At 49.2% G+C, this 13,788-nt stretch overlaps 1 protein-coding gene across 2 annotated transcripts in view; it reads left to right on the forward strand.

Moving 5' to 3' along the window:
• Nucleotides 1-13,788, forward strand: part of fam184ab (family with sequence similarity 184 member Ab) — a 94,434-nt gene that overhangs the window by 68,731 nt on the left and 11,915 nt on the right. For both annotated transcript variants that reach the window (XM_076756079.1, XM_076756077.1), the window contains exons 15-18: nt 4,088-4,241; nt 5,771-5,898; nt 8,861-9,045; nt 12,332-12,478. In XM_076756079.1, the coding sequence (XP_076612194.1) occupies nt 4,088-4,241; nt 5,771-5,898; nt 8,861-9,045; nt 12,332-12,478 (614 nt within the window). The remainder of the gene's footprint in view (nt 1-4,087; nt 4,242-5,770; nt 5,899-8,860; nt 9,046-12,331; nt 12,479-13,788) is intronic.

Here is a 13,788-nt window from a genome sequence, read left to right on the forward strand (position 1 = left end):
AGGCTCGTCAGAGTGAAGGTTAGACTGACAGCGAGTCACCGCCGTCGTTCCTCACTCTGGCTGACAGCAGGCAGCCTCTGCATCAAGCAGCTGCTCCGACAGCTCCGTGTTTCCTCTTCATAATGTCAGAATCTGCATGCACAAACACAACATACACACTCCTCAAGGTGCCAAGAAAATGTTCTTCAGCGCTAATCCTCCCATTTCACAGTCAAGGTCGATTTGGATCAGCTATACATCACAATTCCAAATCCCTTTTCCGACTTGGACGCTGTAATTGTATTAATGCTGGAGGCGGGATGGAGGTCAGGAAGCTGCGTCCTGATGATGTGTTCCTGGCAGCTCCTTGAGTACAAATGTGAGGAAAGAATATCACCTCTGAGTCACACAGCACTTATGAAATCTGCAGTCTTCATTATCTTCCTGTAAGCCGCGCTGACTGCTGGAACACGCTCCTCCCTGCTCCCTCCTCCACCTCCTCCTCCACCTGCTTCATGCACATTCCCACAACAGCACAGAACTGACCACCTCTTCGTCAACTGCTCCTTCTGCTGTCACAGTCTTAGATAATAAGCAGGGAAATAAAGTGTTGGACGCTTAACGGAGGGCTTTTATGGCGGCGGGGTGTTTATATTTGTGTCAGCAGCGCGGGGGGAGAAAACTCAATTATCCAGAGTGGAGGCATTAGAGGGATGATTTGTGTACGTGTGCTTTATGTGTGTTTGGGTGGATGGGAGCTGCTCTCTGATTGTCTGGCTTTATCTGTTCACAGCTCGCAGACAGCGACATCCAGGGAGTAATAAAGTTTTTACAAATCCCCGCTACACAAACACATCCACGTTACCTAATTTAGCTCTCCGACTTCCTGCTGCCAAAGACGCACAGACGCAAGCAGAGCGCGAGGCAGCCGGCAGCTTTTTGCTTTGCTTATCGTCTTTTGTCTTATCTTATTTCTCAGACTGCTCGCTTTCACTGGGAGAACTGTTGTACCGTGAAAAGTCTGCTTTCCAAAGCAGATGTGATACAAATGTCTAAATAAAAGCAGGATTACTCTGTTTAAGAGAGACGTACAGTGTGTGACAGCAAAGCCTCGCTCCTCCATCTTTAGACGCTGCTTCGTCGGTCCGTCCTCCTCTTTGTTCCAGACTGAAACGATCTGACCCATCCTGATTCCATCATGGACAAACTGTCATGGTCTCCAGAGGATGAGTCCGAATGGCTTTGGTCAGTCAGCCTCGTCCATCTGAAGACGCATCAGTAGAAGAAAGGAGGAAGACGATAAGACAGCGATGAACACAGAGGAAGTTATTTTAGTGCCGGTGTTAACGAGGAATGTTTGGACACCTGTCCGTCCGTCCTCAGTGTCTGACATGATGGACGTCAGAGGCTTCGATGCTTCTTTGGCGGCTGCTTAATGGATTTTGACAGACTCTTATTAAAACTGTATGAGAGCTTTAGGTGCACCACGGCAGCCGTCCTCCTGGTGACCATCATTACATCTGTTCAGCAAGTTCCATCATATCTGATGAAAACCACTGTTAGCATTTAGCATTGTCCTTGTATACATATTAGCATTTAGCTCGACGTGCAGACTCAGAGCTGCTGGTATGGCTGCGGACTGTCTGTCGTACATTATTGATACGTGATTGTGAAGCCGTCTCAGCAGACAGACTGAGGTCGTAAAGGCCTTCGTCTCTCACGGCTCCACGAGTGCAGAGCTCTCTGTTCAGAGCTGCCCAGGAGCACTTTGAATATCCTGAAAGTCTTCAGAACGCCGCAGCCTGAGACCTGATGAGACCAGAAGAAGAGAACATGTTCCGCCTGTTTCAAAGTCCGCGTTCAGGAGCGTTCAGGATTCTGCTCCGGGGTTTTAAATCCTCGACGGCACCCGAATACACATCAGACGTGCTTTTAAGCTCCATCCCGTTTAGACGGCTCGCTTCCTCCAGCTCCGGTCTCGAAGTTGTCCTTGGGGTCGGGATGAAGACCTGAAGCAGTCAGAGGACCTGAGGACCACAGTCTCAGTCCACGTCTCACTGGTGTTCATCAGTATCGCCCTTTTTACTTCCTTTAATGGATTCAGCCACCGGCAAGTAACAAATATTGACTGTCCAGTAATGGAATGAAGATTGAACAGCCGGGCCTCCACACAGGAGGAGGAGGAGGAGGAGGAGGAGGAGGAGAAGGAGGAGGAATATCACAACATCACAGTCAATTTGTAATTATAGGAGTCAGTGCGATTAGAGTAATTAATGTGCTCCCTTTAATTAAAGAAATAAAAGGTATGGTTCTCACTGACCCGCGGACAAAAAGAGCACTGATCAATAACAATGAATACGAGAGATTAGAGCTTCAAAGCTCACTTTTTCACACCGTCACTGAAGCTCCCACCAGAGTTTTTAGCCGCTCGATGAACCGCACGTGGAAACTTTGACTGTTCAGAGTTCAGAGTTCTCTTTAAAGTCAGTTACAGTCACTCACGGCGAGTTTAACGTGCGTGTGTTGACTGAGTCTGAGGTTTGGGAGCAGGTGCACAGGTGGTGCTGAACGGCAGGTGACCCCTGCAGGACAGGAGGGCCGAACAGGCCGTGGAATGACAGGAAGTGACTGACTGTCGGCCTGAAAACTGAAGCTGCTTTCAGACGTGAGCGCGAGAGCAGAGGCCTGTTTGTTTGTTGAATAAACGGTTGTTTTTCTGTCCGTCCGCTCGCCACCATCTTCTCATTAATGGACTGGAACACTTCAGTTTTGCGTTCGGGGCTTTTTAAAGTCGCCACATGAGCGGCCGCCCCGTCAAACGGATCCGAGATGCTGTCCGCCGACTCACAGCGAGCCTCATTTGAATATTCAGGCCGCTCTACCCTCCATGAGTCATTTCCCAGAGGCGTCACATATTGGCAAATTAAAACTGCCACAGATGTTGCTGTCAGCCTTCTATGAATATCATTTCAGATGTGTCTTGTTGATGGCTTCTAAATATAATTTGCAAAATGGCGTCTTAATATTTCAGAAGAAAAATGGGTTAAGGTCCGTGTGAAGGGCCGTTCTGTGGTCTGCGATGTTGTGCTTTTAGGGCTGCGTGTTAATGAAAATGAGACTGCTGCTCTGTTGAATGTTCTGAGGCTGCTGATGGAAACAGCAGCTGTGTTCCCTCCTTTGATAGCAAACATCTCGTTTGATTAATCAGCCTGCAGAGGAACCTGTTAGTGCCCCACATCGATCCAATTCTAGATTCATATTTACTCAGGATGTTATTTTAGAAACAGGTAATTTGAGGGTTTTGCTAAAGGGAGTGAAATGTTGTATATACATCATACATTATATAATATACATACATATACTGTGCCGTGTGTGCAGAACAGGTGAACAACAGGTACGACAGGTGATGAAATGTTCTGCAGCTGAGCATCAAACAGCACAAAATCATAGAAACGCAGCATAAAGCCTATAAAGAGAGGGATTCTAACACAAAGGGTGAAGTAAATAAAGCGTGGACGGAGCAGCCCAGCGTGAAACGTCTCCACAGTAATGTTTGTTTTTATGACCTGAGCGTCTCCAGACGGTGCTCAGCTTTAGTTTTCCCACTGATCTCTGTGTCCGAGCTCATTACAGAGCGGTCAGAACGACTTCCTGTAGAGGCCTGATGATGTAACAGGATGTTATGAGCGTGCGGAGACAAATGAGACCAAATATTCTGTCGGTTCAAAAGAGAAAATTATGTGAGAGTCTCTGGAAATCAGACCGTGTTTCTGTAAATGGAAGCAGAAGATTAGTGAAGAATAATCAACAATAATAATGATGACAGCAAACCTTTGAACGAAGGCTCATTTGTCTGTTTCACAATGATTTAAGAGCTGAAAACCATCCAATAGGAAAGTGTGATGTTTCAGTTTCAGGATGATGATTGGCCGGTTTCTCCTGCATTTAAAATGCTGTCTTATATCTTCCTGCCTCACTTCTCCACGTTCAGTGTTCTCTTTCTACATTGTCTCCTCCTCCATCTTTAACTTTCTTTTCTCTCTTTTCCTCTTCCTCCCTCCTCCTCCTCCTCCTCCTCCTCCTCCTCCTCCTCTCATCTCCCCATCAGGAGCTGGAGGAGCGTCTCCGCCATCATCATCACGCAGAGCTGCAGTCTCTCAGAGAGGCTCACCGCCAGAGCATCGAGACGCTCAAACAGCAGTCAGAACAAGAGCTGCAAACACTGCGCTTTGAACTGGAGGACGAGGGCAAAGCCATGCTGGGTGAGGTCTCTGTGTGTGTGTGTGTGTGTGTGTGTGTGTGTGCGTGTGTGTGTGTGTGTGTGTGTGTGTGTGTGTGTTCCTCACCCCGCCATGACCCTTCCCTTTGGCACATTTTCTTTTCCATAAAAATTGCTTGGGGATGCTCAGATTCGGGGCTTTGGTCACGGCGTGCTCTCTCAAACCTTTCTGTCCTCTCAGGCAGAAAGTAGTGATAGAAACTCACTCTCAGACGCACAAGTGGTCATTTTTCTGTGGAATTCGATAAAGTGCAGTTTTATATGCTTTCAATAATAAACATTTAGAAGACACAGCAGAATGCCCTGTCAGCAGTTTACAAGCTATCAGTTAGCATGATGTTTTATCTGAGGAGCAGCTAGCTTGTTCCAAACTTGATTAAAGCTAATTAAGACTCTCATCATGTGTAAATCAGTGGCTAGCACGTCACTGTAGCACCGCAAATAGCTGAAGTAACATGAGAACCACAGAAAATGACAAATGTAGCCCTGACTTTGTGTTATTTGCAGTGTATCTGCTTTAATCTGTGCTGGTTAGTAGTTATGAGCATATCCGATGATGCTAACCGAGCTAACGTTATAACAGGTTTTATAGTTAGCATAATTCAGTTAGCTACGCAGCCCAGCTGATGCTGGGTGTGAATATGTAGAGAATCTCTGCTCCATGTAGGATTTATTTTGAATCTAAATATCGGCTTTGTGAACATTAGAAGTGTCGAGCTGATGCAGCAGGATCCTGTCATCCTGCAGCTTACTGACGTTTAAACGTTCTGTCGATGGTTTTACTGATGGTCTGAGGAAACTGAAGCGTTGCAGCAGCAGTTCACACGTAAGAATTGGGAGGTAAGAAAAGCACTATTTTAGAAACACGTACACGTGCAGTGTAGTTTAACCTGCATTGCAGACATGAGAGAAAACTGTTTGTGTTCAGCATCAGCAGAACTCTAAAGCAGCGACGGGCCGACTCGGCCGGGGGGTTCGGTGAAATCTGTTCTTCAGCGCTCGCACGCCGACACTGCTGTGAAAACGCTCTTCATTAACCTTCACGTCGTCGCACCTTCTCCTTCCTTCCACATCCTGACGTCCTTCCATCACCACTTTTCTCCCTTTGTGCATGTGAACACGATGTGTTTTCTGTATTAGTGTCGGCTTTCTCGGCTGTGTTTCTTTGTTGTTTCTGGTGTTTCCAGTGGGTCTCGTATTCAGCTCGACGGCTCATAGAGTGTCTTCCCTCTCTGAGCTTCAGCGAACCACCGGGCTGCTCGCAGTGGAAGGACTCAAGGCCACCTGGGCGAAGGCGGCCGAACACTCTGCTTTATGTGCATCATAAAAAAGCTCTTCATTTATTTATTCTGTAATAAAAAGCTTTTGCATCTAATGAGTGTTTTCCACTGCAGACCAAAGGTTGGAGGAAGCTTTTTCAACAGTCCCCTGAAATAAGCTTCTTTTCCTCGTGTGAGACGTTCTGTCCAAATCAAATGTGACTTGATTCTCACGTCCTTCTCTTCCCATCAGCCTCCCTGCGATCAGAGCTGAACCACATCCACGCGTCGGCCATTGAGCACCTGAGACAAACCCACCAGCAGGAGTCAACTGCCGCCAAGCTGGAGCTGGAGAAAACGCTGGAGAACAGCCGGACACAGGTAGGACACGCCGCTTCACCTGAACTCTCAACACACACGGCTGTGCAGCTGATGCTGAGACTCAGAAGCATCATTTAGCACCACCTGCACCTGTCTGTATGTGTCTTTTGGCTCAAAGTGTCACTTTGTGGACACAGAACGAGCGTGACGAACGACCGTCCAGTCCAGTCTGAATCCTCCAATCACACGGCATGTTTCCCCCTTTGAACGCTTTTAATGTGAAGCAGCAGGAAATGATCAGTTTCCATTGATTCAGCTCTGACACTGAAGCAATGAGGTCACATGTCACTGGATTACCCGCTGCAAACACACACACACACACACACACACACACACACACACACACACACACACACACACACACACACACACGCCATCAGTGGCTGTCCTCTCCTGTACGGGCTCAGTAAAGACGAGTCGTCCGGCTGCTGTCCGTCATGAGTCCAGATGTCAGTCTCAGGCCTTCGCTCTGGAGAAGACGTCACCGTTGGTTCAGTTCATTCTTGTTACCGTGTGTTGAAATGTGGAAGTCGACTCATTGATGGAACGGAAGAAGCCGGATCATGTTTTCGCCCGATGCCTCGCGTGCAGTCACTTCAGACTCGGAGCCGTGGAGGTTTGTGTTTACATTAATTCCCTGTTTACTCTGCCGGAGCTCCGACGGCACTGAACTCAAACTTCCTGCGTTGAGTCACCAGAGGGGAAGCTGAGCAGCAGACAGTCGTCACGCTGCGTTAAATGATGTTTTTATACCTCCAATTACTTAACAGACGGGGAGGAAGAGGCTGACGGAGCCGGGGGTGCTGTCGTCCGGCTCCCTGGAGACACTTAGAGCGACTCGTTTGATCTGACTGAGCTGTCTGATCGATTATCACGTCGTCAGCAGCTCCTGACATCACAACCTTCTCGGTTTTACTTCCACGACTTTCTGTTTCTCATGTTGTTTGGAGGCTTTGAGGCTTTTTCTTCTGTGTCTGCTCAAAGAACGTCACAGTTTTATTTTTGTCACGACTTCAAATCATTTTAAAAACGCTGTTTTCTCTTACAGCTCCTCTCATCCAGCTCATCATTCTTCTTCTGTTCTTTTTGTTTTTGCATTAAATGTGCATGTTCTCATTCATCGAGGTCATGGTGCATCAAAGGAAGCTGCTCTGTTCTCCTCTCATCCATGAAGCTCCTTCTCTTCTGACTCATTGGTGGGGAGTCCCAGGTATTCATCCTCTTGGATTGTTCACACCTTGAGAGTCTTTGACCCTCCCAGCCATCATGTGAGAGCTTAAGGTCACATGAGTCATGGTGTGAACGGGTGTTAGGAAAGAAGCCATCGACGTCAAACTGGAACGACCATCGCTGAACACTTATCGGCCGCACAGTGCGGTCCTGAGACCAGCAGTCCACGTTCCCCAGGCACCTTAGCACCCGTTCACGCCATGACTCATGGTGGGAACGACTCACGGGTAAATCCCCGGGACTCCCCACCGGCTCTTCGATGAAGAAGAAGAAGCAAAACTTCTGTTGTCTTCCGTCGTCTTTTGAGTCACTGTGATTGGCTGATACAGGAGACGTTTCACTGATCTCCAGTCAGTTCAAAGCCTCTGAAACCATGTTTGTGGACAGATGCCGTCAGAACTAATTACATAATCCTCATTGTTGGCCAAAGACGAGGATTGAAGACGCGTCCTCCTTCACGGTGCTGTTTGTCTGGAGGTGAGGACAGAGGGACGGACAGCACGAGGAGACACGAACCAGCAGAACGCACACATCTGCTGTAATTAGATTTGATTGGAGCTTTAAAAAGTCTCTGTGCGTTACACCCCTCACGTCATCCGAACCCGTTTTATTTTTTATCTTCCTTCTTTCTCCCTTTCTTTCTCTCCGCCAGCTCGTTTTTATCCCGTCGTGTTTCTGCTTTTTTTTTGTTTTTGCCTCTGTGCGTCATCTCTGCAGAGCGAAGCCGGGAGTTTGACGAGAGCGAAATGAGTAAATGAGTCATTAAAGATTAATCTGCTCCGTCCCCGCTGTGCTTAATTGCGCTGCTGGTTTTATTGACAGCGAAATCAGCCAATGATATTAAATTAAATGTTGAGGGAGACTCGGATAGAGACGGATGGCGAAGGCGGGAGTTTGTGACCACGAAGCAATTATACAAGATTATGGCTTTTGGATGTGTGAACGTAGCCCTTGGCACAAATTGTTATAGAGACAAGTGGAATGACATTTTTGCAGAGTGGGGACTCATTAGTGGACAATAACTCCACCATCTTTAATGTAATTGTGATGGAGTTAAGTGGCCTTCCACTGCGAGTCTTCACATCTTTGCATTTCGATGCCTCTTCATTCAAACCGCTAATCATCTCCATCAGTTTGGCCTCGCTCTGCCTCCCGTCAGGATGTGGATCTCAAAGCTGAACTCGGCTGGTTTCCACGCTGATGGCTGCTTAATGACGCCATAAAACAAGCTGAGAACCACTTGAGGCTTTGACATTTTGGTTCATAATCTGGTGTGTGGAGACGTAATGTCTCCTCAAGGCTGAGCTCAGCGTTGCTGATGTGCTCGCACTGAGCTCACGGTCGAGGCGGGCAGGTTTCCTTCCTCCTCTCCATGCGTTTGATTGAGAACTCGTTCCTGTTCTCACCTCTGAATCGCGACGAATCGAATCAGATCTTTGGTTTAAGTGTGGAGCTCAGAGGAAAGAGCAGCTCTGCAGGAATCGGTCACCGATGACGTGGACGCGGCTCAGTTCGATCTGAGGGTCTTTCCTGTGTCCTGGATCATCATGTGTGTTTGAGAAAGGTGTTAATTCAACTCTTCAGTCGCGTTCAGGCTGCGATTTGTGTCTCTGCTGAACTGGATGATCATATTTACATATTTTCCACCTACATTTACATAAACAGGTGCAGATATACAACACCGCACCTGTAATGACAGACATCATCACTGCTGGCTTCTCTCTGATTCCAGGAGCGCGAGCTGCTGGGCCGGATCACCGAGCTGCAGGAGGAGGTCTCCAGGAGGAAGAACCACATCGCTCAGCTGGACCACCAGATCCACACGCTCAACGAGAACATCAGCACTCTGACGAAGGAGCTGGAGCTCAAAGGGAAGGAGGTGCTCAAGATCCGCAGCGAGGCCAATCAGCAGATCAGGTACGACTGGTGACGCTCTGACATCACGACGCGTCGTCTCTCTCCTGCGTCTTTGTCTGAAACATTCATGTCCACACAGTCTCACACATCCTCACATGCTGTAACCTGGCAACCACACTGCTCCATGCTCTGCTCTCCAGTCCACAGTTCTTTATTTTTCATTTTCTGTACCTCCATCTTGGGCGATAAGCACTTGATTCAGGAGTGTTTTTGTGTCCCGGCTGCAGATCACTGGCCTCAGATCAGCTGCCAATCAAACAGAGCGGCAGGATGAGGTCTTTCGTGATGGTTTCTATTCAGAAGGAGCTTTAAGAAGCAGGAGTTTAGGTTTGAGTCTGAAAGAAATGCATTCTGGGGAATCCTGTACTCGCTCTCTTTCAGAGAGTTTGGATGTGACTGAGAACCTGAACGCTGTGGCAGCCACTTGTCAATCATTAGGTGGCCACGCCCTGAAGCAATCCCTGCTTTATGGTCTGTTTTCACTCTGAGTGGGACATCATGTAAAACACGAACATCACGCTGTGCTGACCAGGCCGAAGCTAACGATGGAGAAGATGTTCACTGAGCTCATGAATAAAGAGAGAAGCTTCCACACACTCAGCTCTGTGGAGCTCCTGCTGACTGTTAGGGAGACGCAGGACCTGGAGGCTCCGCCCACTGTTTCTACAGTGTAAAGCTAGGCTAGGCTAGGCTAGGCTAGGCTAGGCTAAGCTAAGCTAAGCTGATCACCTTTGAACGAGTGTTTCTCTGCACTGTCAGATGAGTACAGAGTAACAACATTGAGAACATTAACACTGACTGATCTCAGGACAGCTTTGACACACACACACACACACTCACACACACACACACACCCCTCTCTGCTCGTCAGTGTTTGGACTTCTCGTATTATAGTCAGATGATGATAGTTTCTGCAATCCTGCTGCAGGAAAACACACAGAGATGAAAGAGAGAGAACAAACGAACGAGGCGTCGCTGTCCGTCCGTCCGTCCGTCCCTCTGTCTGTCTGTCTGTCTGTCTGTCTGCCCCCCCCCCCCCGCCCCCGGTCCAGTTCATTGATTAGGAGATGTGCAGGTTATTTCGGGTGAAGGCAGAATTGAATCTATAATCAGCTGTTTCCTGCGGCGTGTTATGAATGTTTTAACGTGCTGTGGTTAATGTGGTCGAGCCGCTCATTAGAATCAGTCTGCACCCATGGAAGTGTGTGTGTGTGTGTGTGTGTGTGTGTGTGTGTGTGTGTGTGTGTGTGTGTGTGTGTGTGTGTGTGTGTGTGCGCGTGCATGTTTGATGATGCTCCCATGGTGTTTTATTCTCTGTTGATAATTCGTGCGCCCCTCTCTGTCCTGTGTGCGCCTCCTCCCTCTCCGTCCTGTGCGCCTCCTCCCTCTCCGTCCTGTGCACCTCCTCCCTCTCCATTCTCTGTGTGCCTCCTCCCTCTCCATCCTGTGCTCCTCCTCCCTCTCCATTCTCTGTGTGCCTCCTCCCTCTCCATCCTGTGCTCCTCCTCCCTCTCCATTCTCTGTGCGCCTCCTCCCTCTCCGTCCTGTGTGCGCCTCCTCCCGCTCCATCCTGTGCGCCTCCTCCCTCTCCATCCTGTGCGCCTCCTCCCTCTCCATCCTGTGCGCCTCCTCCCTCTCCATCCTGTGTGCGCCTCCTCCCTCTCCATCCTGTGCTCCTCCTCCCTCTCCATCCTGTGCACCTCCTCCCTCTCCATCCTGTGCGCCTCCTCCCTCTCCGTCCTGTGTGCGCCTCCTCCCGCTCCGTCCTGTGTGCGCCTCCTCCCTCTCCATCCTGTGCGCCTCCTCCCTCTCCATCCTGTGTGCACCTCCTCCCTCTCCATCCTGTGCTCCTCCTCCCTCTCCATCCTGTGCGCCTCCTCCCTCTCCGTCCTGTGTGCGCCTCCTCCCTCTCCATCCTGTGCGCCTCCTCCCTCTCCATCCTGTGTGCGCCTCCTCCCTCTCCATCCTGTGCTCCTCCTCCCTCTCCATCCTGTGCGCCTCCTCCCTCTCCATCCTGTGCACCTCCTCCCTCTCCATCCTGTGCTCCTCCTCCCTCTCCATCCTGTGCACCTCCTCCCTCTCCATCCTGTGCTCCTCCTCCCTCTCCATCCTGTGCACCTCCTCCCTCTCCATCCTGTGCGCCTCCTCCCTCTCCGCTGACTGCAGGTTCATGCGCAGCACTTTTCTCCGTCTGTTGCGTAACGGCCGTCTGAATCCTGGTCACAGGGATAAAAATAGGCTGATAAATAAATAAAGAGGAAGCAGAGATAAGATGTGCCCCCCTCGGGGAGAGTTGGCCCAGTCAGAGTGAGAGACAGGCATCCGTGTTTCTCCTCCATCCTCCTCCTCCTCCTCTCCCTCACACCCCTCTCATCAGCCTTCTCCTCCTCATTTAATTATGATCATCTTCTCTTCCCGTCCTCCTCCTCCTTCCTCGCCTCCTCTCCACAGCCACACGTCTGATGATGTGTTTTACGTTTCTGTTTTCTGTCTGTTATTCTGCAGCGCCTCATATTTCCATCATGATTACATTGGTTGTGCGTTTACATTCTAGGAATTCATTCTCTGCCTCCTGCTTCTAATCTCCTCCTCTGTGGAGCAATCCATTATGTGCGCTCCTCCTGGGAGAGACGGACAGAGGAGGCGAGTCTGCAGCTCCTGATTAAGTCTTAAAGGGAAACGTCACCCAGTCAAAATACGAGAAGTGACGATTGGACCTGCCGTCACTCATTGAGCTTTTTTGTTCTGTGACGTGACGACGTGAAAACATCCATCATCAAACTTTAATATGATGTTTGTGAGAAAATACAGAACAAAGGAAAATCTTGTATGAAAGCGTTGATGTTTGGAAGTACGTTTACTCCATTTATGAGGAAATATTGTTACTCAGCTGCATTAATCTGAGAGCTTTAGTTAAAGTTTACAGGAAAGATCTTAAAAGCCTTGAAATGAGCGAATTAAACACGATGCATCAGTAATAATAATCCACTCCAGTAAACAGGCTCAGTCTGCTGCCTTTCCATGAATTTAGCTGATTATACTTCAGTACTTTAGATACTTATGCAGGGCTGAGCTTGTAATGAAGTATTTGTACATGATTGAATTACTCCTTTTATCTAATAAAGGATCTGAATCCTCTTTCAAAGCAGTGAGTGGTTTATCCTGTTCAGATCGTTTGTGAGCACTTTAACCGGTGGTCAGGTCTGTTTTACCAGGATCCAGTTTAACCTGTCAGCCAATCAGGAACGAGTGTCCTCCCTGACTGTCCCTTCTTCTCTGTCCTCAGGGCTCACGAGCAAGAGCTGACGAAGAGGCACGAGAGGGAGCTGGCCGAGCTGAGCGCCGTCCACAGCAGGGAGACGCAGAACATGCTGTCGGACTTCAACAAAGCCCAGGAAGTGCTCAAAGACAAGATCTCCGCCCTGCAGATCCTGTACGTACACCCTGCAGACACGCTGGCCTCATGACCGCCACGCGTGCAGGTCGACCCGTTCGTCCCTCAGAAAGCCTCGTTTCTCTCGTCATGTTTCTCACTGTCCTTTCAGTGCGTCACAGACCGTCGGCGTATCCAAACACTCAGTGGTTCATCATGTCGGAGCTGCGGCGCCCACGAACACTGTTTTTATTTCCTTTGTCAGGTGTATAAATAGCAGCGGCTGTGATGAAATATTCCCTCCTCAGATAATGGCGGCGGCTTACGTTATGAACAGCTGCACGGAGCGCGGCGGTGCGTGACGAGGCTGGATCACCATGAAAGAGATTTACTGCTGCTCCTCCTCAGCCTTCACCTGAGCCGCATTCACCTGGAAACAACGTCTCCATCTTCAAAACAAAGAGAAACAGCAAGATAAGACGTTACTCATGAAGTCAGAGATGAAAAACACAAAGAGGAGCTGCAGCTTCTGATTAAAGCCGCCGCCGTTCACGGCTGATCCGAGTCGGATACGAAGCTTCGGGTGTGTGAGTGAGACTCTGTTTTCAGTCCTGATGTGAGTCGACAGGACGCGACGTCTGTCCGGTCGGCCACAAGTTTCCGTACGCGGCGATCGCAGCCTGACGCCTGCGTCCCGGCCGTGTTGTGATTTGTTGGTGTGTTGAGTCCAAACAGAGTCAACGAATGAGGAAGCCTCTGTTATGTTCACTGAAGGATGAACGCAGAGGAAACGCTGACTAACAGAAGACTCACGGTGTCGTCACGCTGCACAAAAACAGATATTTTCTCTTTACTTCGTCTCAAATGCTGCAGGACGATGTTCTCAACATTCCCTTCGTCCTTCTTTGACTTACTGATGGACAGACTGGTCGCTGTGCGTCATGGTCTCAGCTCTGATGTCATGTCTCAGGTCCCTTTTACACCTGAATTCTTGAGGAACGTATGTGAACGGCAGTCAAGTGCAGGATTAGTGTGTTATTATGTGCTGGGCAGCAGGTCACTGGTTCCCAACAAGAACTGGAAACCAAACAAAGATTTGAACCTGCGAGAACATCAGACTCATTCACCTCTAAATCCGTCGTAAGCTAGTTCCAACCACACGTCACAAACATCAGTGTCATCAGGAGGACGCTGACGTAACGTCACAGCATCGAATGTACGGCGGGTTTAAGACGAGCTCGAGCTCTGTAGAAGGTTGCTCTCCGGTCACCATGAAGCGGTCCATCAGCAGACTCTGCAGACGGGCAGCGTGGACTAACTGCAGTCTGCACGGCTGCAGAGATCAAACATAACGTATAGACTCACATGAA

The sequence above is a fragment of the Chaetodon auriga genome, chromosome 18 (genome assembly GCF_051107435.1).
Source record: "Chaetodon auriga isolate fChaAug3 chromosome 18, fChaAug3.hap1, whole genome shotgun sequence".
NCBI classification, from domain to species: domain Eukaryota; kingdom Metazoa; phylum Chordata; class Actinopteri; order Chaetodontiformes; family Chaetodontidae; genus Chaetodon; species Chaetodon auriga.